At 38.0% G+C, this 26,957-nt stretch overlaps 3 protein-coding genes across 3 annotated transcripts; 2 read left to right on the forward strand and 1 right to left on the reverse strand.

The window, feature by feature from the left end:
- Positions 1–2,993: 2,993 nt before the first annotated feature.
- LOC122068470 (FIP1[III]-like protein) lies at positions 2,994–15,417 on the forward strand. The gene is made up of 9 exons (XM_042632329.1): positions 2,994–3,918; positions 4,649–4,851; positions 5,076–5,202; positions 5,506–5,568; positions 5,675–5,809; positions 5,959–6,060; positions 6,144–6,379; positions 8,280–10,080; positions 14,351–15,417. Exons 1-9 carry the CDS (start codon positions 3,373–3,375, stop codon positions 14,972–14,974), a joined length of 3,837 nt encoding a protein of 1,278 aa, XP_042488263.1. The 5' UTR covers positions 2,994–3,372; the 3' UTR covers positions 14,975–15,417.
- A 1,321-nt stretch (positions 15,418–16,738) lies between these two features.
- On the forward strand, positions 16,739–20,901 carry LOC122068472 (protein high chlorophyll fluorescent 107). The gene is made up of 8 exons (XM_042632345.1): positions 16,739–17,506; positions 17,652–17,795; positions 18,188–18,493; positions 18,586–18,645; positions 18,876–19,121; positions 19,574–19,684; positions 19,771–19,947; positions 20,060–20,901. Exons 1-8 carry the CDS (start codon positions 16,937–16,939, stop codon positions 20,441–20,443), a joined length of 1,998 nt encoding a protein of 665 aa, XP_042488279.1. The 5' UTR covers positions 16,739–16,936; the 3' UTR covers positions 20,444–20,901.
- Positions 20,902–23,121: 2,220 nt separating this feature from the next.
- On the reverse strand, positions 23,122–25,527 carry LOC122088180 (probable N-acetyltransferase HLS1-like). Its single transcript, XM_042657360.1, has 3 exons — positions 25,230–25,527; positions 24,875–25,008; positions 23,122–24,111 (listed from the first exon to the last, which is right to left on the reverse strand). The coding sequence occupies exons 1-3, from the start codon at positions 25,419–25,421 to the stop codon at positions 23,235–23,237; spliced, it is 1,203 nt and encodes a 400-aa protein (XP_042513294.1). The 5' UTR covers positions 25,422–25,527; the 3' UTR covers positions 23,122–23,234.
- Between the last annotated feature and the right edge of the window lie 1,430 nt (positions 25,528–26,957).

Genomic DNA, 26,957 nt, shown 5'->3' on the forward strand with positions numbered 1-26,957 from the left:
AGAGATAGAGGGATTTTAGAGAAAACATCCACTTTGCAAACACATAGAGTTTAAGGCTTTCACCTCATAGGTAAACGAAGCAGAAATTCGTCGGCCTCATGTAGAAGCTTCATCGCCTTCGTCGTCCTCCTTGTAGTCTTCACAGGTGAACAGAGTAGAAGAAGTCAAAGCAGAGGTTAACGGAGGTCACCAGGTGCTCAGCTTCATCGTATGGAGGTGTTTCCTCCTTCGTGTAGTCTTCGCAGGTGAACGGAGCAGAGCAGAGCAGCGCATCGGCGATCAGAGGTTAGGGATGTTGGAGCAATAGCTGTCGATTTTGGGAAAGTATTTCAAGTCTCTTTCCTTTACTAATTGGGGACGAAGGTCAATATCGTAACTTAACATACCCATAAGGGTAGATTGGCCATTTAGCAAAAAATTAACTAATGACATCATCACTTAACGCCTTAAACCTAATGGAATAGGTTTTTTAGATATAGTTTTAAGAAAGTGAGGGGTCTATTGGATATTATTTTCATTTTTGGATGTTACTTGAAGTTATTTTCAATTTTAGGGTTGGTACCAAATAATTTTCCAACCATTTTTCTAAAAGTTCTCTTTTCTTTTTTATTCATTTCTTAACAACCAAACTAAGCCTGAATGCAATTATTGTTGTGTGATGATGTGGTACTCAATTTTATCCCACCGCACTCACTTTCCACTGGTAAAACTTTGATACTATTCATAAAAAGTTGCTTTTGTATCTAACTCTCTCCTCCTATTTTCTCTATAAAATCCCACTTCCATTTCCAATGTTTATCACCAAATTCCATCCTATAAAAATTCACATATTCCATGAATTTCCTTTCTTTCACTTTCTTTGTCTATCCAACCCACAATATGTAGATCTATCCTTACAAGTTTCCCATCCCTTTTTATCCGTCAAACAAACATGGCTTAGTTTTGATAAAGGAAAAGAGGGGGGGGGAGTGTTTTGGGGAGAAGGAAGAAAATCAAGAAAAAATCCTCTATCAATGGTTTGACTATCCTTCATGACTTACGTATAGATGTTGTTTATCGAAGGTGCCAATTAGCAAAGTTGGTAAAGATCCCAATGTGTTACATAGGGCAGATATTATATAACTGTTAGGTTTTTTGCAAATTTTTCCATCCCTCAGTGTAAATAACCCAATATGGGTTCATAGTCAATAACACATCACCATCTGATAAGATGAGTTGAAGAACACCATGCATTGATGGATGGTGAGGACCCATATTGATTATAATGAGGTCTTTTCTTGTAGCTGGTACAATCATATAGAAGGGGTTGATCCATAACATCTTGACTTAGTTATGCTTCCTCTCTTTTTTTAACAATACCTAGTTGGGTTCTTCTCTTATCCGTATCAATAGAACATGCTGAGCAAAATCTCTCTGTAAACCGGGAGGGGGGTGGTATGTCTATTGTTGGCCTCTATGGTAGAATCAGTTGGGGAGGCGTAAGAGGCGGTAGTTTATCCTATGGTAGATGTCAACGGTTTGAGTCCCCTTCTCTCTAGCTCATAAACTTAGCTGATACAAAAATATATGATAACACTCAAAAGAGAATCCAATACCTCTTGATCATGAATATCTAAATAGGATGAACAGGTCCAATGAATATCTTCGGAACGAAACAATTACGAAACAAATAGAAATAAGCTCGATCAACCAGAATGTGTATTCTCTTGGAATGGAAAGAGACAATGGTTTTACTAGCACCAAAAGTGTAAGGTTCATATTTGTCTTGTGATTTTGGAAACAACTTTTTTATTTATTTGGTCGAAGACTTTGGAAACATCACATGTAGTTTTGACAAGGATAAGAAGCTTATTAATTTTTGTAGTTAGTCTTAAAATACGAAGAAATTGAGCCTGATATACATGATTTTAAAAATCGAGATCGGATGGCCGGATCAATCAATCTAGATCAAAATCGGACCCGGCCAATCCAGCTTGGCTGGTCCTTATCCAAAAGCTAGGGTTAAGGGCAATTTGGGGATGTTCCCTCCTGATTTAGACCACATAGTAGTTAAATTGCATTTGTCGATTTTTTAAGTGAAAAAACTGCATTTAAATAATATTATAAAATCTTATGACCTATGCATCAAATACCAATATGTTGTTAAAAAATAAGATGTTTCTTAGGCTACGTTTGGTAACATTTCTGTTAAAAAAATGACGTTTCGTGTAAAAAACGAAAAATTTTAGTTGCTGTGTCAAAATGCCTTTTTTTCTTTTTTGAACGAAACTGGAACAATGAAACTACCTTTTGTCGTTCAGTCAATCTTCGTTTTTATCCTTTTTTTTTTGTTTTTTGTTTTTACTTTTTGTTCCAAAAGAAAGAAACACACCATAAATGCATCAAACGCTTTATTCCGTTTTTTTTTTTCACATAAAACAAAAAACTTCATAAACGTTTTTCGAAAACATTACCAAATGCAGCTTTAGACCACAATTTAAACGTTTATAATCCGTATCATTTTTTTTTTTTAACTGCTATCCAACTATTTGACATCTGTATATTTTTTGGGAAAAGGAATAGGTATGCCGCCGATATCAAGTATGCTAGCGGATAGCATCAATAGGAACACATGATGGAGTATCATTCAGGAAGGATATGAGGGTCATTTCAAAAAAAGGGAAGAGAGAGATAGACACAATGGGTGCTAGCATACTTGATATCGGTGGCATACCCAACATTTTCCCATATTTCTTTTACCATCTTATTTAAATTTCGGGTCATTTTAAACGCATTGTGTGGATCAAATTTTTTTGTCATTCTTGTTTTACCTAATTATTTTCCAAACTAATTCTAAGAATGGATTTGGATCCGGATTCCGGGTTTTTAATCCCTAAGTTGTGAGATATCTATAAAAAAAAAAAAAAAAAAAAAAAAAAAAAAAAAACCTACTGTGTGTTAGATATTATGATTTGTGACATGACAGAGCTCAAGTGTAAATAGATGGAGGAAGAGGTGCTTTTTGGTTCACAGCCCTCTTTTAAATAAGCTTCTCCAGGGGACCAGGGGAAGCAAAAGATCTTCGAAGCCAGAAATGGCTCCGCCGATGCGATAGATGGATTACATACGGAGGGTTTAGGGTTAGGGTTTTTGCCATGTTGGCTGCTGCCTTAGCTAATGCTTCATTCCGAAAACCTCAAAAACCCTGAATCCGAACTCTCTTGTTCCAAACCATAAGCTTCAATCTCCTTCCGAGTTCAACAATATTTTCAGTGTTCATCAGTTCGTCCTCGATGGTCTTGGAATTCATGACATTATTACTGATACGTTCTTCGATGTTGAAAGAAAAAAACTCTAATCACTTCAGTCAGTAACACCAGCTAGAGTTTCTTGATGATGGGAGAGGTGGATGATGATTTTGGCGATCTCTACGCAGACGTAGAGCTCCAAGTAAGTTCTACCATTAATTCAGTCTCAGGGTTCAACCAGTTGTATATAGAAGATGATAATAAGAACGAGAGTAATGGTGTTGATGATGCGGCAAACAAGGAGGACGGGGAATTGATTGAGAATGTCACGGAAGCCCTGGATTTGGAAGCTAATGGGGAAGAAGAGCTAATTGTGGATAGTGAGCTAATTGTGGATAGTGGAAGTGATAGCGAGGATGATTTGCATATTGTTTTGAATGAAGACGACTGTTGTATGCACCCGGTTCCACGCAATGCAATTACGGGTAATCGTAGATTGACTGAGGGAAGTGAGGACGAGGATGATGACTTTGTGATTGTTACCGATGCTAATCGTCCAAGCAAAGATAGGAACTTGTTGGATCAGTTACAGTCGTCGAGTGATGGATTGGAGCAGTCTGCTTTGTGTTCTGGTGCTGAAAAAGGAAATGGGATGAAGGGTAGTCATCTTTCGCAGTACTCCCAATACAAGGTCGGGCGTTATGCTCTTCCTTTCTTCTATCTGGCTTTAGAAAGTTCATGCCGTAGTACACTTTGTGAAGTTTTATTGTCCGTTTAGGTTAAACACAGTTAATATGCACTGACAATGAACCAGTGCTTCTTGGACTTTGTATAGTTTATAGTTCTAGTTAGCTATCTATTTTCATATATTTTTCTTGTCAGAAGAAGTCCCAGATGAATATCTAATATTTTATGGGAGGAAGTATAAATAAGGAAAATGTTATCTTGGAAATTCTAAATTGAATTATTGTGAATGAAAGTGAAAGTGAAGAAAACGTTGAAATTTTCATCTTAGAATCTGTTTTTCCATATCCTTATCCTTTGGGTGCATCTTGAGATAACCCTTCTGCTTCCATTGCTTTATCTGAAATTCTGCAAGAAAAACTGCCTACTGTCTATGTTTAATGCTCGTCTCTTCCTTGATTGGTAGCATCCTCTTCTCCTCATTAAAAATTAGTAGTATGTTTGATTGGTCCAGAATTCGTTTTAGCTGTTGATTGTAGATGGAATTTTTACCTATTTTTTTGTAGCAGATATATTTGATTGTCCATTTGTCCCTTTAACACTACACATATAAAATTCCTTTCTATATGATCCCTTGTTTCATTTTTGTATGTCACTAACTCACTATTATTCTTGTTCCAAAGAGTTTTTGATAGTTGTATTTGAGTTTGGACTCTAAATTTCACATGGATGTGCAGTACATAAGATCGGCCAATTCGAAAGGCAGCGGATCTGGAGCAGCAGTTCCTCTGTCTTCTCCATTGTCAGGTAAAGGTGATTGGGATGTAAATGGGAGCAATCGGCAGATGGTGTCAAGCATGCCCCACGTTGCTTCATCCTCTAGTACAGTTTTTCCTTTTGTTGCTCAAAGAGGATATGAATTCTCCCTTCCCCGCTATAGGTGAGAAGTGTTTTAATGTTCTCATTATTCTGGTCTCATCTGAAGTTGGTTTTTACAATTTAAACCTATGGATGGCCACTATCTGATAGTTTGCTTTTGTTTCGATTGTGTTCTTAAACATGCACTTTTTCATTTGTGCTTCTGGAACAACATCATTTATGTCGTACTGATGAATTTTAATGTAAGAGTTTTCTTTTATTTATTTTTTGTAATTTTTGTTACAGGAAAATATTAGACGTAAATATTGATACATTTGAGCGGAAGCCCTGGAGGCATCCTGGAGCAGATATAACAGATTTTTTCAACTTTGACCTGGATGAGGAAAGTTGGAAAGAGTATTGCAACCGCCTGGTACTAGAAGTTACTTTTTTATAAGTTCTGAAACCACTTTAGTATAGATTAAATCTGGTCTCCCCACTAAATAGAAACTGAGAGCTGCCAACGGTATACTAGTGGTATCCAGTAGATATAGTGCATTGCTGGTAATTTCAGCATTTCAGCCACATTTTGATGGAACTCACCTATTCGATCTGTGCCCACACCAAACTGGATTATATGACATTTAAAGCCAACTGTGTGCCTGCATTATCACATGAACATTTTTCTTCCATTTTGTCGCATAAATATAGAATTTGATACTAAGATGTTTATCAGGAACAATTTCGTCAACAAGCCAACATGCTGGCCAAGACCCCCAGGTCTTTAAGGCTTAATCAGGTTGGTTTTTCCCATCAAGGCTCATGTTTTTGGGTTATTTAGGAAGCATCTTTTTGGATTCTTGTTGTTCTTAACGAATTTTTGACATTCTAAGTTTGGTTAATAGGCTTATGGGGTTGAGTTTGAGCATGAGACAGTTGATCCAGAAGCTGTAGCTGGGGAAAGTGGCCAAATTGATGATACCAAAAAAGTTTCTTTGTCCTTGAAAAATGCTGATAGAGGAGGGAAGCGGCTGGAAGTGGTACATATAAATCCCGTTTTCTATTTGTCTCCAGTCTTCCCCAGTCCCCTGTTAAAATACTTCTGCATAACCAAACATCTTCTAACACTTTCTGAATCATGATATTATTAACTGGACATCATCCTACTTAATTCTTGTTGTGGTTCCAGCTGAAAGGAAGAGCAATTCAGGTTGAAGGTGGCATTGGCGAACGACAACCGTCTATGGATGTGAGACGGCCACGGAATCGGGATTCTGATGTTGTAATACAGGTGTGGTTGCTTTTTCAAATTTCTTTTGCATCTGTTTCATTTTCCTTTAACTAATAACATCACTTGTGGATGGTTGGGTGCAGATTACTGTTCATGATTCCTCAGGGGATTCCACTGGTTCAAGTGAGCAAGTAGACCATGTAGATCATGCTGTCCTGGAAATATCTAAGAGTAAAGAGTCTGGAACAGATGATAACAGTGATATGCATGACTCTGGCGGTGTGCACAAGGACACACAGTCTATAAAGCCTGTGAATAAGTATAGCAACAAATTTGGCATATCTGACATTAAATACTATGGAGCACGCCGTCTGACAAGGTTGAATTCTTAGCCACTATTTCCTGTTGGTTTCTTTGACATAATATGCAATAAGAGCCATATTTTGACCCCCACCCAAAAAAAGGTCTATATTTGGAACACATTTATTTAATTATTAAATGGTTCATATTGCTAATCTTGTATAAAGGATGTATACCTGCACAATTGTCTGGTATAAATGCTGATGCCATTGATGCATAAATGAATATGAGAACAACAACATGGAACAAGGCCAGCGAAGAATAGTTGTGGGCATACTTTTGGGTGTTTTCCATGTCTAAACATGGTGGAAGGTTGTATTTCTGCTTGTTGAAATTAATTTGTAATTGTTGTCCATTGTGAGGTTATTAGGGTTGTCCAATTCATAGTTGGAAAACCAGGTGTTTGGACTGGACTTGCCTTTGATAAAATCTGATTGCTTGAGCTCAAAGGGGGGGGTCATGTATTTTTTTAATTTTTTAAATATCCATATAGATAACACTTAAAATGCAATAAAATGGCATGATTTCAAGAATTCATCTTTTCTCTCTCTCTCTTCCCTCCCATTCGTTCATGGCACTTCTGCAACTTTACTTTTTCCATGTTGTCATTTTCTACTCCCTTTCATCTACTTCTTCCTTTTCTTTTGGACATTGCGCATGTCTTGGGCAAGGTCAAACCTTCAATTCTTGGTAGTGTATTCTCTAATGTTCCCTTCTTCTACAATCTCTCTTCTCAACGGACTAATATTTCGCTTAGACTCAAGTCTGTAACTCTACTCACTTTTAGTTCCCATTTGCTAGTCACTCTGAGGAATTCCTAGAGAAATTAGTGAGCTTACGTAAAATTTATAGGTTTTAGTGGTGCCAATGCAGGTTTCGGTGTTGGTGGAGAGTAAAGCCTTGCCATCCATCACTCTGAGGAGGGGTCTCTCCACTGAAGACAGTTTCAAGGGCCCCTCTTCTTCTCTGGTTGTCTAATCCCACTGTTTACAAGAGTAGAAGAAAGAGGGCAAGGGGTTGACTCGAGCATAAAAGCTGAGTCACTTCTGACTTGGACAAAACTCATTACCGAGTCTTGTCATTTTTTATACTGGCTGAGTCTATGTGACTCTTGACCAGGTTTGCTATTTTATAAGTTGACTCAGACGACTGCCCTGAGTCAAAACCTAGTTTTCCAACTATGGTCCAATTTACTATAATTAGTAAATTATTTTTTCTTGCTATTTTGGTAATTACGATTTTTATGGATTTTGTAAATTGTAATTTTCATTTTGGTAAATCTTTATTTTAGTATGAAAAGCTTAATGATAACATTTGAAACTAATCCAATTTTATGCTTTTTGTTAGTTGGATTTGTTAATTTCAGGAAATAACCTTTGAATTGCAATTGTTAAATCTGTTTAATTTTCTTGTTTCTTTTCTGAGTCATATTAGGAGTGTAAATCATTGTTACTGTCAAATCAATGACGTGGATAAGAACCTTTTTTCCCTTTTTTCTGGGAGGCATGGAGCTCTAAAAATGTGAAACACTGGGTTGGTTTTCCTCTTTTGTCCACTTATACAATGGGCACCTGGAATTTAATCCTATGTTGCTTTGGAAGTGCAAATCTGTTGGTGCTTTTGAAAAATTAGTAGATTAGGGTTTCTGGAACATACTTCATGCAGTGGTATTCTCACCCTCTGGTACAGTCTTTCTGTTTTATGCACTGTTTTTGTGAGTTGGTTGCCTTGCGTATGCATTTGTTTTCTTCAATAAATTCTTTGTTATCAATCAGCGACTTATCATTAATTATCTAGTTCCACTGTCTCAGCTCTCAGATGGTAATGGATGTTACGTTGCTATTAAGAACTTTATTGTTAGTCTTCTGTCTTGCCTGCAAGTTGCTGATTACATTCATATATTTACTTTATGTGATTAGGTGCTCTCAATCAACAGCTACATCAAATGAAATGACTCTGGATCCTGATGGTCAAGTCAATGAACACCTGTGTGATGAAGCTAGGCATCATCATCAGAAGGCGAAAAGGCGTGGTTTTAAGGATGAGAAAACGATGGTGACACTAGAAAAAACCAAGGAAAAGGTTGTTAACAGGATACCTTCCAAGGCAGAATCACGTATGTTGGAAGGAGAATCAAATTCTGAAGCCTGTCCTGATGGTCGTTCTAAAGCACCCAATGATGAGATGGATATTGGTCTAGATAGAGATTTAAAGCCTTCAGAAAGGCCATCATCGATTTCTGCTCCTGAATTATGGGAGTCAATGGCATCTGACAGTGATAACTCTAAAGACTCTGCAAACAATGAAAGTGATATGGAATTAGGAGAATGCAAATGTGGTTCTGAAGACCAATGTCCCAACCATGTGAAGCAGAACTGCTGCAGTAGAATGCAAGTGCACAGTGTAGCTGAACTGAAGGATCACAGAGATGATGATGAGGCTGCTCTAATGTCTGATAGGAAGCACCGGTATGGCGGTGATCACTCAAAAGTTAAACCTGATACACATAAACGATGGAGGCGTAATAATGGTGTTTATGATGGAGAAGATTTGTCATATTATAGAGGTACTGAAGTGTCAACTGGTCATCATGGTGATAGGCATGTGGACAGGAAGGCCAGGAATGGTTGCACTGAAAAATTTCATGGGATTCCTCGTCATGTTGTTGATGATATGGATCCATTTCCCACAAGGCATTGGCATGAAAACGATTATTTTCTTGATGAGGGAATTACCGCAGAGTCCAGAAAAAGAGAAGATTATCTTCATGAAAGAGGACATACAAAAGGTAGAATAAATTCTTTTTCTTACAAGAAATCCCGGTTGCTTTCAGGGCATTCCTCTCTTTTCACAGAGGATGCAAGGAATCCTTGGCAAAGAAGGAAGAGGGATGATGAATCACAATTTAGAAGAACTCCTGATGATGTACAGTCAGAATATAGATGTATAGAGGAACTTCAAGAAACATATGGAAGACATGTACCATTCATTGACAGAGAACCATTCAAAGAGAAGTATGATAGACATATACCATATATTGGAAGAGAAATAGAAAGGTCTGGTAAAAGAAACAGATATTGCCACAGTCCCCGTGCCGATTTGGACACTTCATGGAGCCCCAGTGGATATGATGATGATGAATTCTGGAGATATCCTGATCATCAGTGTATAGAAGTTGATACTTGCAGAGAATTTGAAATTGTAAAAGAAAGACGGTGGCAAGATATCACTTCACCAAGAAATGATTCTAGGAGATTTGATGAAAGATGTTTTGATCATTGGAAACCAATAAAACATAGGGATAGTCATTGGCTTGATCCTATGTGTGATGATGATTATCATGCTGAAGATAGGACCATTTATCCTGAGGCTGAAATTTGTAAAAGGGGAAGACGCTTTAGTCGGCGATCTGAAGCATTCCATTGGGATGAGGGCACATTATGTTCTAGGCATCAAGATGAAGATGAAATGTATGCCAAGGAGGCACCTTCTTCCTTCAAAAGAAATAAGAAGCATGAGCGTATTCGTGTTGAACGTGAACCAACACATCATGGTTTCATTCTGAACGAGCAGATTGGAAGCAAAATTATAAGGGAAGAAATCAGAATATCGGAAATTAGTAACCACCGTAACTCTGGTATCAATATTATTTGTAGGGTTAAGCATGAGCAAGCAGCCCTTAGAAGCAGGGATTCAGCTCTGTGTGGTTGGGAAGGAAAGGTAAAGTTGGGGAAACCAAGGTTGACACCTTGTATCATTGTACTTGTATATATGAGTGGCGCCTTTGACATGTTCAGTGGCTCTTTTTCATTTTTGTTGAAGCTATCCTTGTGCATTTCTTTGGTAGAGCCCTTTATACCTGCTATGATATTTTTATTTTTTTCATGTAATCTGCTTGATAAAGATTTTTCCATTTCGACCATTCCTTCATGTGTTGCATTGCCAAGGATGGCCATGGAGGCGAAGGAAGATGGTGTATCGGGTATAATACCTGAAGCATGTGGATGGGGGGGAAATAGACCAATCTTGGCTGCTAATGAAATGTCTCAAGCATTTTCTTTTTGGAATTTATGAAGGATATATTCATTTGTTAAGTGATAGTTTATTTCTCGTCAAAATCTACAACCATTTTATGCACGATCTTTTTATTGTTACAGCTGTTAATTTTTTGGGGGTTGAATTTTGAAGCATGCACCATGTGTCTGGTGGAAGTTTTTGATGGGGATACTTCACATTCATACATATGTTAATTTCTTTTCTATATTCAAGTAGGTCAACTAGATGTTAATATCCTATGGGGGCCATTTTACTGATCCTTGTGACAGTTGTCCAAACTGGGCCCTCTGATGTTCAGACCTGCCAATTTATATACTTTGGATCCAGATCGCTCTCGCCATTTGTTGCGGTGGAACTTACTGAGTCGACAATTACCGTGGAACTGAAAAACAAAATTCATTGGTATCCACGAAGTTAATCTTTTGTGACTTCTACTTGAACATTGGTTGTTGAAAAGGTGGTCTGTGTGCTAATTGATTTATAATTTATTATTCAGTTCTATGTTTTATGGATATCTCCTCTTGGTGCCCTGATGAATTCTTTCACTGCCCACCATTTTGAACCTTGTGGAAAGCTGATCTTCTCAAGCTGACCATTGGAACTTACATGGGTGGTAAGCCGCTTGGATTAGCCACATATGAAGTTTGGGATCCCATCTCAGACCCTTTTATTTTCATCTGTGGACTAAAGTTTCCAAAATTGAACTCTCTACCATTTTCCAAAGCTTTATACTGCCATGTGGCAGAGATTTACTAGATGCAAAGAGTGTCGAGATGTCCTTAAAATTTGCTCCCATCTAAGCTCCCACATCACAGTTTTTTTGGGGCTGTGTAGGGAGCCTTACCTTGACAGGCCATGTATGAAACACCTTTTTTTTTTTTTTTTTTTTTTTTATTGCGGCATATATGGAGAGGATTCCTGACATGATTGAAACTGTTAAGTCATTCAAGTTGTTATCTCGCACCTTAGATCTTCCGAAATATCAAGTGCATGGAAGGTTTTTAGAATTAGTGGGTTAAGGGCGTAATTTCTCTTGCTTAAAAGATATGCGTTTGAACTTGTTTGGAGGGTTGTTTTGTGATGCTGCAGATGATTCTTGTAACTGATGATCTCTTTTCAACCGAGAAATTTTGTGAGTCCATAGTTTTTTCTTCTATGCGTCATTTAAGCCCTTAATTAACACTTACTCGCTGTGTTTCGAACATGCTTGCATTTTTAATACATCTTCAAATGCTTTTTGTATTCTAGACATTGTTAGAGAACACATTGCCACCTTTTTGCATATATATGCCACTTTGTCTGGTTTTATTCGTTAATGTTATACCTTTCGTGTTTCATAGGATTTTGATGAAGTCATAAAGTGTTAAGAGGTTGCCATTGGAGCATTGGTAAAACTAAATGCTGTGAAATGTCATGTGATTGCTTAGCTGTTCAATTTCGATTTATGTACACTTGCCCTGCAAGACCCTGCAGTAGCGGGAGCCTCGTGCACTGGGTTGCTCCTTTTTTTTTTTCTAATGATGGATGTGTTGTCTCATGTGGGAGTCATTTTTTTCAGAGGAAGAGATTAGGGATAAGTAGAGAAATCTTAGGATAAAGAAGAGAGGAGAATAGGAAGATCAATTAGAAGGGGAGAAGGAAAGGAGAGAGGCTCACATGCCACACAGTTTTTTTTTTTTTTTTTTAATGTAATATTTTCCATGACGGGGGGGGGGGGGGGGGGGAGTACATGTATATAAAAGCAACCAAAATGAAGAGTCATAGTAGACATTAACTTTCCTAAACCTGACAAGATTCATAATTAGTATGATTGAAAACTGAAAGAAAGGGGTAGGGAATCTCCCATCCTGTTGAATCAAGATTTCAGAGTGGGAGTGTTATGTAGCAGCCAAGAGAAGGAAGAAAATGGGCTAGAAACATTACCCATGGGTTTCTAGAACCCTTTCCAGTCCAAGCAGTGGAGAATTGGGAGATTCTGTTCTCATGATAGTTCACCTTAATTTGTTTTTGTTTCTATTCAGAAGTCCTATTCTAATAATCTAATTAGGAATCCTAGATTTTTATTTGTTTTTTCTGTTCCTATTTTAATTAAGATTCCAACTAGCAATAGTGATTAGGGGATTTGAGTGGCTGATTCACCCCTGGAAATAAAAGTTTTTGAGGCCCTTTATTGGCCATGAATATCAGCAACAAAGTTTCTGGTTTCTCTGCAACTTGGTATTATTTTAGGTGGATTCCTTGATTTCTTGTTCTGTTTTGGTTCCATCTCTATTTGATCTCAGAATATCAATATCCAGGCAATAAATTCTTCACTTCACTTCACTTCAATTCTTCCACTCTTTTCCAATTTATATGCTGATTTTTTTTGGTACTTTGTTTTTTATGCTATTTGATTCTGCTGTTACCTTTTGTTCACCTAGAAATTTCTATTTCTGTTTTATACATTGAATCTTTCACCACCAAAATCTGTTTGACATTCTCCTTTAAAATTACTTCACTGCTATTATTATACCGTGTTTCTGGAACCAGAAAATCAGACCAGAACACCATCTGGTCTGGCCATGGTTGTCAGGAGAACTGAGAAATCAAGTCCTGTTAAACTGCGAAGTAGAGGGGCCCCACAGGACCACTTTCTGATTTTTTGGACTTACAGATTGGATTTGAATGTTCCAGATTTTTCTCCTCAGACCATTAGCTTCAGTTCTCAGGTTGTTTTGTTTTTTCTGCTACTGTTTTTCTTTCTATTCTCTTCAGTTCTGTTTCTCCCATTATTGCACAAAAGTGCACTCCAATTTCTCTCTTATGTGCTATCCAGCAGTTCTACAATTTCCTAAATCCTAGAGTTAGAATTTGGAGGTGTGCATATAAGTGCGGTGCATTGTACCAAAGAAATTTTGGGCACAGTATAGTGTTTTAGTGATTTTGAAGGGAGCATGTGGCATGGCAACTTTAAAGCATTCTTTTACTTTGATATGAGTAAGGAAAAAATAAAGAAAATATTTTGCTTGACTATCACATGCTTGTAAATGAAAGATTGATGGGGTAGTTTTTTGAGCCCAACTTGGAAGAGAAATTTAATTAGATGAGTGGAAAGGACCAGGTTTAAGATGGGAATGTGGAATAGGGAATAGGGCTTAAAACACCTATAGTCATTTATGTGGTTGAATGATAACTGGTTGTTATGCAGCATTTTGACTTAACAAGGTAATCAGTCCAAAAAATAGGGAGGAGATGATGAACGGTTCAGGACTGTTGTAAATAATAGAGTCTTCAGGAGTTGGTTCCAAATGCTTGTTTACCTTGTACTTGTTATATAGGGTTGGTTTGGGATGGTTCCTGGTACATTCCTGACACATCCAGGAACTTTTTATGGTGGGATGTTCCAAGAACCAGTCAATAAGAACTTAAAGTCATCCATATTTTAGATGTTAATGGAGTGAGCAAACCTTTTGCGAACATTTGGTTGGTGTGGTACCTCTTGTGTGGGCATTACCTGACAAACTGAGGGTACTAATATTCTGCTCCACAGCTAGAATTTTTGAAAGAAGATATACTTTCATTGAGCAATTGGGACTATCATGTTCACATTGTCTTGACTCTTTCCTTTTGATTGTACATTGACAATTCCTTGGTAATCTAGTCTTGATGGAATAAGTTAAAAAGGTTGGACTAGCGGGAAGTTTTGTATTTCTCTTTCGTCTTTTCATCTGTTTCCATACTTTATTTTATATTTATTTCATTTTTAGCCATACTCAGTATAAGTAGCATTTAGGATATTTATTCCCTGTAGCTTGTTGCTCAATCTCTGACATATGTACAAATTCTGTCTGTTTCTTTAACTTGAGGATTCTATCATTGAAAATCATTTGTTTTGCAAAACTGTATTTGATTCCTGAAATTTATGACTGTGCCTTACAAGAATATCTCACTGCAGTCCTCCGGGAGAGGCTCCAAAGCTGAGGATGTTAGAGGCGATGGTGGGGACAACCACATGGACCAGATGGTTGATAATGAGCAGATGGTCTTCAAGCATTCTGATGAAGCACATACAAGGGACACAACCCTATCCTACAGATCAAAAGTCGCAAGTCATAGAAGCAGGTCAAAGATTGAAGTAAGACAATGCAAGTTGAATCCTTCTACTAATGATGAGAAATGGCTCGACAAGTATCCAATTACACAGTACCATGAATCTTCTGATCTTGAGGAGGGTCAGCTAGCAGAAGAACCTGAAAAGAAAGAGATTGGTGCCATTGAACAGAAATGTGTTTCTGGCCATACAACAGGAACTGGTGTTGCGAAGGGAGGGAGGGTGAAAATCGAAGATTTTGGAAAAGAGGAAAAGGGTTTTGGGATGTATGACAACCGTCGAATTCTTGAGACACGCATGAAAATGGAAAAGCGGAGGGAGCGTTTTAAGGACCCAATCCCTCTGAAGGAGCCTAGTAAGAACCCTCAGCCTGAACTTGAATCTGTGCCTGAACTTGCTTCAACGGTTGTTACAGTTGAAATTAAGCAGCAAAGGCCACTGCGGAAGAGACGCTGGGCTGGAAGTTAAGGATGCTCAAGGATCTAATTACTTGTCAGATTTTTACCATAAGAGCCTGGGCTTTTGGTCATCCTGATTGTGTAATAGCTTTCTTGTTATCATTGCAGCCTCGATACAGCGCAGCAACCAGGATCAGAAATTGATGTAGTGCAGGTCAATGAGACTACTTTTGAGAGCAATTTGTCAGGCAAGCCTTTACTCTTACAAGATCCATTCAATTCTGTGTGTAATCAATAAGTTGCCACTACTGAAGTTCTGAACTCATGCATCCTTATTGCAACTAAATGGGTCCTCTTCTCCAATCAGCTCTTTTTAAAGACATACTTTTTACTAGTCCTAAGCTATACAACCACCAAACTGGGTGAAAATTCAAAGTTTTGTTTCTGGACATTTGTAAACTGAAATGTAAACTGAAAAATCCAGAGATTGTATTGTATTTTTAGATTGGATAATTGTGGTTTTCATTACCTCTTCTATTTCCCCTTATTTTGGTCCCTCCTTTATATTTGTTACCTTTCTTTACCAGTAGAGAGAGAGAATCTTTAATTGAAGGAGCTTGCCTTTGACATGAGTTGCAGTTATTCTATGCTTCTTATCTTCATTCATTGGAAACCTTTTTAATTTCCAGATATTAAATTTGATGAACTTGCGTTTCTCACTAGGATCTACCGATGAGCCCTGCCTTTGATTCTGAATTCTTTTACTAATGGACTGTTGTGAGGCATTGATTGGACTTATGATGCAGGGAAGCTTGATGGCTTAAGATGTAAAATGCAATTGGAAAATCTTAGTCAATACTCTGTGGGCAGGAAATGGCTCAAACATGGGGAGCTTCATACAGAATTATCTAAGGGGCTGATGGACATACTCAAATGGTCTCAATACGATCCTTATTATCAGGGGAAGGACTCTGATGGGATGTTTCTGGTTTGAGCCCATGAGACCTACTTCCTGAAGTGGTGATTATGTTTTCCGTCACCCTCCACCAGTGTTGTATCCTTGTGATTGGACTCATGTGTTGTCATTAATTATCACTCCTGTTGTGCAGGGTAAAATATTATCTTTCCCATGCTAATCAAAGGATTGAGATCTTGTTGAGGAGATTATTTTTTCACCATGGGCGAACAGAAACTAGACACAGTCAATGTCATTCCATCTAATCTGTTTGAAGCTCTCCCATGGAGAAGATTCAATCTCCTCTACATTGGTGTTGTGACCTTGCAATTGAACTCTTATGTCATCATTAACTCTCACTCTCATCTCTAATATGGAGGTTAAAAATATCATTTCCCGTGCTAGTCATCCTCATGGTTGGGTTCTTTTTCTTTGTTTAATCCATTCAAAGTTTTTCCAATCTAAGGAATAGATTTAAGTTTTTTCTTACACCCATTGTAACATCTTCACTATTAGTGATGCCACAATATAATTGGAGTCTCTGTCTACCATTTACTCCCACTCCAACCTTTACTAGTGGAAAAAAACTGTCCCCGTCAATCAACGGTCAGATCCATGGGTGAAGAGAAACTGGTCCTTTAAAAATTTTGCTCAGTCAATGAACAGATCTCAGATGGTTTCATTAGATTTCATATTCCAAATTAGAGGTCTTGGAAGTATCCAGTAGCCACCACCCATAAGAGATGGCAACGTGGCCGCTCCTCAATCACAAATATATGCAGTTCTTTCAATTACTGAAATGCCCCCATATCTATGTTATGTCCTTCCCGACTTCACAACTGGCAGTAACCACGCACAAGTGACAAGTCAGTCCACAAGTGTGTTCTTACTACCTTCACTGGTTCGCGTCATTAAACTTATGAGCATGGGTATGTAGGTAATTTCAATTCATTCAGACTCTCACTCAAAAGTATGCTCCACTTTCATGAAGTAACGTACAGTTTTATCCGTTAAACGCAGCTGGTGGGTGGTGAGCTCTCTGTGTGCTTAGAGAGAGAGAGAGAGAGAGAGAGAGAGATGCAGATCTTCTCCTCTTGCCCTAAATCTCAGTTCCTTCTCTTTTCTCCATCTCCGAGCTCTGAATCCTCCAAATTCAACTGCAGGATTCCAATAAAAAACGTCCGATCTATTCGTTATTCAAGGGAGTCGGCTCCAGCTCTCGAAGAAAAGCGCCTGAATGCTGAATCACCAGACGACGAAGAAACCAATAAAGATAGCGAAAGACGGAGTACGAGATCCGCCAAAGAATCTCCGGAGGGGTTACTTGTAATTCGTAGGCCTACTGTGGAGTCCTCTGGAGAAGAAACCGATGCTTATTCGAGTGGGGCTGTTAAGGGAGCTGAGGCAGACGCAGAGGCAGAGGCAGAGGCAGAGGCAGAGGGAGAGGAAGAGGAAAGATTATCTTCCTCACCTATTGATGCTCCACTTTCTGAATTAGCAAAGAAGCTTCCAATGTTTGAGCCAAAGAGTGTTGAATTGAGTACTAAGGTGAAGCCACTTGGTGTGAATTTGGAGCTGGCACTGTACAGAGCGAAGGTTTTGGCTAGGAAATTTCAGTTTGAAGAAGCAGAGAGAATCCTCAGGCAGGTGCGTTAGGTTATGCAGATCATGATTCTGTGTGGAAGCAGGTCGAATTATTTACTGATTAGTCTCATGCTCGAGAATCTGGTTGTCATTGATCACCTTCTGCAAGTTTATTTGTGTTACTGATTTAACAGTTATCGTTGTCCAGTGTATAACGTTCTGGCCAGAAGATGGACGGCCGTATGTAGCCCTAGGGAAGGTTTTAACTAAGCAATCGAGATATGCTGAAGCTAGAAAAACTTATGAAAGAGGTTGTCAGGCTACCCAAGGAGAAAATCCATACATCTGGCAGGTTAGTACAATGTCCAGAAGCGTGATTACATCTGAATTTAGCTTCTTGTGAGTATTGAAGAAGTCGATTTTTGCACAAATAGGATTGTTTTTTGTCACAAGTTTGAGATTGTATGGCATCCATCTGAGGATTTTTTGGCAACAGTGCAGTGTGTGTGCCAAATTATGAACCATATTTCATTTTCTAGTGAGAATCCACCACACAAAACAGGAAGGTTACTACTATTTTTGTAAATCTGGATGCCATTGTTTGATATATGAACCTTTTATCTGATATTTTCCACTGAGGATATCCCGTGCTTAACACCAAACACACAGAGAGAAGAGAGAGAGAGAGTGTGTGTGTGTTTAATTGCAACAGAACTTCACAAACAAATATTTTTCTTTGAATAGTGTTGGGCTGTTCTGGAAAATAAAATGGGAAACATAAGGAAAGCGAGAGAGTTATTTGATGCTGCTACTGTTGCCGATAAGAGACATGTTGCAGCCTGGCATGGATGGGCAGTTCTGGAGCTAAAGGAAGGAAATATCAAGAAAGCTAGGCATCTTCTTGGTAAAGGTCTTAAATACTGTGGTGGAAATGAGTACATATACCAGACTCTTGCGTTACTTGAAGCTAAAGCTAATCGGATCGAGCAGGCTCGGTACTTATTCAGGCAGGCCACTAGGTGTAATCCCAAAAGCTGTGCCAGTTGGCTTGTAAGTGTTAGGGAACATTCTCCTGAGCTTTGTAAGTCTGCTTCTCTGTCTGGATGATTTGGTTTGAACCATTTTTTTGCTTCTTGATTCAGGCATGGGCACAATTAGAGATGCAGCAGGAGAATGACCTTGTTGCTAGAAAACTATTTCAGGTGATAATTTTCTTCCTGGATCCTGCATTTCCATAAGCACTGGTTTTTAATACAGGAACAGAGACATGAGAAGAATTTATTCTTGACCTTCCCTCAGCTATTATGCCAAAGGACGTCTTCTCCCCCTCCCCCCCCCCCCCCCCCCCACCCAAAAAAAAAGAAAAAATAATGGTCAGCTTTTCATTTCTTTCATATTACTAATATTTTGTGTCAGTGGTTTCATTGTGCAGGAAGCTGTCCAGGCTAGTCCCAAAAACAGGTTTGCCTGGCATGTATGGGGAGTTTTTGAGGCTAATCTGGGCAACATTGACAAAGGAAGGAAACTTCTACAGATAGGCCATGCACTGAATCCAAGAGATCCTGTTCTTCTTCAATCTCTTGCTTTATTGGAGTACAAGCACTCATCTGCAAATCTTGCTCGAGTATTGTTCAGGAGAGCATCTGAACTGGATCCAACACATCAACCAGTGTGGATAGTAAGAAATTTCCACCCATTTTACAATTTTTGGTCCACTTACCTAACAAATCATTTGAGAAATTTTGGATTAGTTTCATGTAGATTCTTGGCTTAGTTGTGAACGAAAACTGTACCATGCATCTGTTTTAACTGGGATTGGCCTTTGTAGAGAGCCGTTATGTGCAGCTTCAGTGTCATGGCACCTGATAGTTATATATCATTGGTGCGCATGTGTTGTAACACTACTGCAACAGTGGACTTTCCTAATTGATCTCAGGATATATTGACTCAACTAAATATTTCCCTTGTTCTCATGAATGGGGAGAACCATATCCCAAATAAAAGCATTAGGAACCCTGTCTATATATAACTTATATTTCTATACCAAATTTTGGTAGGGGCTGGAGCTTGTTTGGTTTCTATTTTCATTATTATTATTGTGCATCCACCATAAAAGTTGAGTTTCTTCAGGCTTGGGGGTGGATGGAGTGGAAGGAAGGAAACCTAGGCACAGCAAGGGACCTATACCAAAGAGCATTGTCAATTAACTCAACAAGTGAAAGTGCCGCCCGTTGCCTTCACGTATGGATCATCATCTCGTTAAACTGAATAATCGATAATAGTTAGTTTCTTGTTAGCCTTCTGGTAGCCATTGTCCTTTTTTGCAGGCATGGGGTGTTCTAGAACAGAGAATTGGTAATCTAGCAGCAGCCCGGAGATTATTTAGGTCCTCACTCAACATTAATTCTCAGAGTTATGTAACATGGATGACATGTGCATCTCTGGAGGAGGAGCAAGGAAATTTTGTGCGTGCTGAGGAAATTCGGAACCTTTATTTCCAACAGGTCAGTGATATACTTGATCCACAGAAATGGATCATAACAAGATGATTATGCTTCTATGCAATCTCTCCATATTGAAAGCCTTCTATGTAACTAACACTCCTTGCATGCACAGCGTATAGAAGTTGTTGATGATGCTTCATGGGTTATGGGGTTCCTAGACATCATTGATCCAGCTCTCGACAGCATTAAAAAACTATTGAATTTGGAGAACTCATATTTTAAGGGGAAAAATTCTTTGAAAGACATTACACGAACTAACAGAGATAGTGTCGACGAAGGGTCAATAGACCGTTCCTCTAATCGTAATAATGGGGAAACTGGAGAAGAAGAGCAGGGTCTTACTTCAAGCAGTTTTGATTTGGATACTTTTATTAGGGAGAAATTGCTTCTTGATGCATCAAAACTGGATAGTCAGATGGAATCATCAGCAATATCTGAGTCTAAGAATGTTAGATCTTCCAGGAAGGTATTTAGATCAGAAAACAGATCTTCCTGACTAGACGGTTTATTGAGTAGTTGCTAACTTTCTATTGGTATGAAGAGAAACTCTAAAAGCGAGCAGAAAAGTCATGTCATTGTCCAAGCATTATCACTGGTGTTGATAATTGCTAAACTAGCAGAGCTTCAAATTCATGCTTCTCCGAGGCTGCATTAATTTGCTTGTCATGCATTGTCAGGCCTGAGCCTGAAATCAACACGCATTGTTAGCTCAACTGCAGAGGTCAAATCCTTATATGTGATTCTTGACTGGAAAAAAAATGGAGGAATTTCCAGTGCATAGAGATGAGAGAAAAGACTTGGTGAGTACACTTCTGGACTTGTAACTGCTTGTTTTGAATGCATCTCAGATGCTGACAAGATGATGTAATGATGGACTGTGTCAGCAACAGATTGTAATCCTATGTATAAGCATCAACATGATAAATAGTTTCTAATTTACGTTTCAGACTCAAACTGTGTCTCCTCAACTATGTTTTCTGATCATGCAATAATACAAATAGTGAAACAAAAAAATTGTTGGCTGGAATGGGATGGGATAAGCTGGGCCGGGTCAAATTGGTAACTCTGTTTAAGAGAGTATAGCTTTTGAAAGATGACTAAGCTTCTGTTTCTTTTCACCCTTTTCTCTTCCCACCGCATACATATGTAAAATGGCTTATTTTGAGATGTTTATATGTCATTGTCAATATAGCCGACCTGAGATATGAGCCATTTGGAGGGCAAGGATTCATGTACTGACCCCATTTAGCTGAATTTGTCCCAACTTGCCGGTGGTGTGCTTTTTTTTTCTTCTTCTCACATGTACTATTTGTTTTTTCACAAATCCATGTAGCCAATCCCATTAAGTTGGGACAAGGCTGAGTATATCATGGGATTGGGAGGGGTGGGGGGGGGGTGGTTGTACTGTATACTCAACTCAGTCTTCTCCCAATTGAATGAGGTACATGGATCATTTTTCTCCAATCAACTCTGTTCAAATCCATACTTATAAGTCTTAAGCTATTCATTTATTCTCTCTGCACTTCTCCTAGAGTCATTTTAGGATTACCCTTGACAATTTTAGCTCCATAGATATATAAATCATATCATTCCTTTGTAGTTTGCACTGGAGCACTCAAAAAGCCCCATTACTATCTTCTTAGTACATTTCCAACATATTTATACTTTATTAATCGTTCTCATTCTTGTCCCATATCAAGTTTTAAAACTAGATTACTTGGTCTTAGTGGCTCCTTGAACTTCATCATTCCACCATCAAGTTTCCCTAGATGAATGCCATTTTCCTTTAGATTCACCTAGAGTATCTGCAACTACAATGTTAATATAGGTACCATTTTTTTTTTTTATCGTAGAAAACAAGGAAAAAACATTAAGAAGGAATAGAGAAGTTTAATACAAGTACCATTTTGTTCCACATCATATTAGTATCTTCAATGAAGTCACACCTTCTCTATGCTACTAATTTATAAGAAATTTTCTTCAAGTTTTTTTCCTTTTAAGTTTCACCGTATTACCCTAGGATAAATAGTCTCACATTTCCTACGATTCAATATCTATGTTGTGTGAGTAAACTCTCCCTTGGTATAACCTTCAATAGTGTGCAAACATATCTCTATGACTATTAATTTATGTTGTGTGAGTAAACTCTCCCTTGGTGTAACCTTACAATCTTTACATAATAACGTACCAACTCTTCTATTAGAAAGAAATCTATTTGGATACTTTGCGCACTTTTGAAGGTTATAAAATTTTCTTCTCTTTTTTCAAAGCATATGTTTACTATTAATAAATCATAAGTTACAATAAATTCTAAAGCTAAAGTCCCCTCCTCATTCCCCATCTCCAAAATCATATCCTCCATAAACTCTTTCATAAGTTTTACTATCCATTTATAACTCCCCCTATAATGATCTTTTCTGCTTGACTGATTCCTTGAATAATCTATCCATGTGTTCTCAAAATTCTTAATATTATTATCTAATCCGAGTTATGGGTGCATAAGCATTACTTATGTTAATTAATTCTGTCTCCAACACAAGTTTAATGATATTATCTTATCACCATTTCTTTAGCATAAACAACATCATCTTTTAAAATATTTATCTACTAAGATTCCCACTCCACTTTTTTATTATTTTTATCTCAAGTATAGAGAAATAGAAACTTGTGGGGATATTTGTGTCCCAAATTTGAGCATTAGATGAGCTACATGTGGCAAGTGCAGTCACTCAGGTCAGAATCACAGATGAGAATTTCATCTCAGGCAAAAACTAAAGAACCAATGACTCAATTATGGATAAAGATACTTCCTACTTCATGAGTCTCTAGTGGTCCAGGTTCTCTGTTCAAACAGTGTGTAAGGTAGTCAGATCTTCCTATATCTAGGTAGAAGAGGTAAATTGCATTGTTCTTCTGCATTTTTAGTGACTACAAAAGTAGGAGAAAATGGACAAAAAGAAAGATATGTGTGCATTCATGACCAATCCAAAATAAGGTTATAAGGATCGGGTATAAATCGAATCAGGATGATTGATTTCGCTGATTTCAATCCAAATTTTTAAAATCATGGTTGGTACTAGAGTCATAATATTGCTTCTCTATAAAAATTCTAGTGATGCTAGAAAAAAAAAAAAAAAAAAAAAAACCCCAAAAAAAATCAAAGGGTATACAAGTGATCAATGTCATCCTAGAGAGTAAATAATTAACATAAACACCCATACATGCTTTCTACCTCATCTTGAATGTGGCATGCTAGTTAATAGCGGATGACACTTAATTAAGAAACCCTAAAAATCTCTAGGATCAACAAACAGATGTTCTCCCTCTGGCATTGTTGTCCATCGATCATCCTCATTGCTGCTGGAGCCTCTCACCCTCTTCAAGTACCAAATATCCTCTATACAAGACATGGATGTCCCTTGTGGAAGAAACCCTCTAAGAGGATCAGATACCTCTAGCTCAGTGATGATGGCCTTGCAGTCTTTAACATTTCCAGCCAAGTTACAGGCAAAGCACCACAGAGATTTCATGAGTTCTCCAATCCTCTGACCCTCTCCATGAAGACCATATAAGAACAAAAACCCAAAGGGCTTGTCAAGTAGGTCACAAGTTGCTATTTTAAGGCAAGGGAAGACTTTAGCTCTGGCATGGCTTAGTGTAGCATAAAAACACATGCATGGATAAGACCTCCTTATAATCTGAAGCTTGTAAGTTGCACAAGTGTTCCATACACTCATCATGGCCCAAGAGCTTGGAGTTCTAAGTATGAAGTCCTCACTATTCTTCTCTTTGCCATGTAAACCTATCCATTCCTCTTTACCAAAGAATGAAACCCAAGTGCCAAGGCTCAGGTTTTCTTTCAATATCATATCAATGTCTACTGGACATAAGCCTTTACCTTCAAGGATACTCTTATACAATGAGATTGCCTGGTCTGAGCTCAACTTCTCAATCCTGACCTCTTGAGGAGGATGCCTGACTCGGGAGCTAATGGGTTGAACCAGTATCACCAGAGAGCTTAGCTTTATATAATTGCACTTCAGGACAAAGAGGTTGGTAGAGGCCACATTGTTTGCTTCTATTGCCAAGCAAATGTATTCAGCTCCATTTTTTATTGCCCAACCTTCCATTGATTCCACAAGTTTCAACCCAATTCCCAGACGCCTACATCAAAATCAGTCAAGTGTTAGGAATTAACAACACAGCAAAACAGTGATAAAAAAAAACAAAAAAAACAAAAAAACAAAAAGAAATCACACATGCACACACACACACACACACACAGAACACAACGATTTTATGTGGTTCACCAAAGATGGGCTACATCCATAGCAGAGCGATAACCCTGAGTTTCCACTGTTCTGATGAAGAAAATTACAAACCCTCGCACCCTCTCCTTGCTAGATCACACCCTATGTAGAGCATTTTAATTGCAATAGAGAATACCTAATTCCCCAGAAGTACAAAAATGCCCCAGTATAAATGTCTCCAAAGACGACAATAACAAAACAGAACAGAACTTCCTAGATTAAACTGAGATCAGGCTTCACCAATAACAACAAGCAAGTGCACAATGTAGTCAAAGACTTTGTTACTATAAACAAACTTATGATGAAAACTCATTCCGCAGTTCTTGGTAAATCAAAGTTCTTACTTTCTTTATATACTTTGTTGATGTTAACTTACCCCAACTTAATTTGTTTAAGACAAGTCAGATAAGGTTAACCTTTGTTACCAAATCACCAAACTTGGTATTGCTGCAGCTTGCTTCTCATGCTTTCAGTTCTTAAAAGGAAAAAAAGGAAAACCTTGGAAAGGATACCAATCTTGAGTAATTAACACTGCCAGAGAATGGAAGTTTCATCCAGTGGAACTTTTACTGGAACATTAATTTATGAAATGGAACAATAAAGAGATTAGAAGCTACCTGTGCTTGGGAGAGACTCTAAGGCCTAGGATGCAACCTATGTTCATATGTGTTTTACCGTGGCTAGTCCCCACATGCTTCAAGCATCCGCGAATTACTCCGACAAGTTCCCCATTTCCAACCAGCTCAGCAATCTGTAGGCCATTTATAAACATCTTATACTGTTTCAATAATAAAATATCTTCATCTTCTCTATTTGAAGACAGGGTAGGGAACAAGTTTATGCAAAAGTAGAAATGTAACTTAAAGTACAAAGCATAACAATATTGTAACTGTGATAGGAGAAATTTAACAAGCATGTTCATAGATGTCAAGGGCTAAAAGAAATGAAGAAAGGGTATCGCCTAGTCCTTACCAGCATAACATGAGTTGGATAGAGCCTAATTCTACATAATGGGTCTCCCATGAAGTTAGTAGAAATGGAGATCCCCTTTCTATATCCAACTTCACAACTCCTCTCAAGTTTCTCTACCTCTTCGATGTCTCTATTTTTGTTGAATTCCCTAATCAGAACTTTGTTCTCTATGTGGATGCAAATTTCTTTCATAGTTTAAAAAAGAACAAGGAGAGCTCAACTTTAAAGTGAAACATGCAGGGATATAAAATGAATATGGGTTCCCTTGAAAGAGAGAGCTTTCAAGACATGGCTCCAATTACTGATCTTATTCTTCATGGTTCCTTGTTTGCTTTCTTCCTGCATTACCATCTGCAGAGGCATAAATCCTTGTAGTGGGTGACAAGAAATGTAAATAGTACAATATATTTACTGTAGGATTATCAAATTTATCCCCACCAACTGGGATAGTTTTGGCAATTCTTATGTAGTTGGGAATGAAGTTTATATTGAAAGTTACCAGGAAAAACAAAGAATCTTTAATATCATTTGCATTCCTTGTCAATCTTTTAGCATGGATCCTCGCGCTTGTCCTTACTTGGAATCTCCATGTAGCCGACCCCATTAAGTTGAGATAATGTTTTGGATGTTGTTATTGTTATTGTTATTGTATACGGATTGACTTGAACTCGGTCCAAAATATTACCCAAAGTTCAACTTTCAGCAAGTTATACAAGTACTGACATACCCCAAAAGCAACAATGTAGCTAAGGCTTAATTAGAACAACTTCACTAAGTTACTCCATTCTTAATTTGAGAGAATAGTTCAGTAATGCAAATATACAAAATGTTTAGAATGTGATCGTGTTGGATCCCACATTGGATGTGAGTGAAATCCTCATTCCGTTCATATACCTGACAGTACCTCCACTTAATAGACTGGTCTTTTGAGATAGAAATCTAACATGGTATAAGAGCAGGTCCAGATCTCTCAAGAGATCAAAAACTAAATTATTTCACATGGTTTGTGTTCTTTCTCAGATATCATCTAAAAGTTAGAAAGACCATGTGAAGAGGTTGGCCCAGCCTGCAATATCAATCATTCATATATACTTAGTCCAGTACAGTTTATTTGCCTAAGTCTTCCTCATGATAATAAGTCTTCGTCTCAGTTCTCTCTTCTCTCTCCTCATTCATTCTCACTACAGACATTAACATACGCACCCTCCCTTTCCTCCCCAGGGTCTAGATACTGGACGAGTAGCCCCACTATTCACTATAGATCATCAGAAGCATGCACTATTGGTTTGTTTGGAACTCTCTAAGGTTTCCTTTTTGGCAGGCTAGCATAGCTCTTGTTTTGGTTTGCAAAACTAGGTTAGTGAAGTGTTGATTATTGTTGGGATAAGTCTGTTAAGTCCAATACTGGGAAGTGATCACATATTGGGTTATCATGCTTAACTTGACACGCCTAAATTAATATGAATATCCATGTATATGTATGGACATGATTCTAACTCCCTTTAATGGGAAGGACATCTTTGTTTTCTTATAGGGTTGGTCCTTGTTCTCATTTCTATATATTGTCAGCATTGACATATTAAATGCATGACAAAACAACCCTAGAGTTCGGAAAGAGAAAAGGGTAGACAAGACAAAAATCCGTCACCGACAGTAGAGCATTAATGTGTACAGTATTTTCCTACCATGGATCAAGGAATGCCTAAACACCCATCTCTATGTACTGGT

Source organism: Macadamia integrifolia, chromosome 2, assembly GCF_013358625.1.
Source record: "Macadamia integrifolia cultivar HAES 741 chromosome 2, SCU_Mint_v3, whole genome shotgun sequence".
NCBI lineage: Eukaryota > Viridiplantae > Streptophyta > Magnoliopsida > Proteales > Proteaceae > Macadamia > Macadamia integrifolia.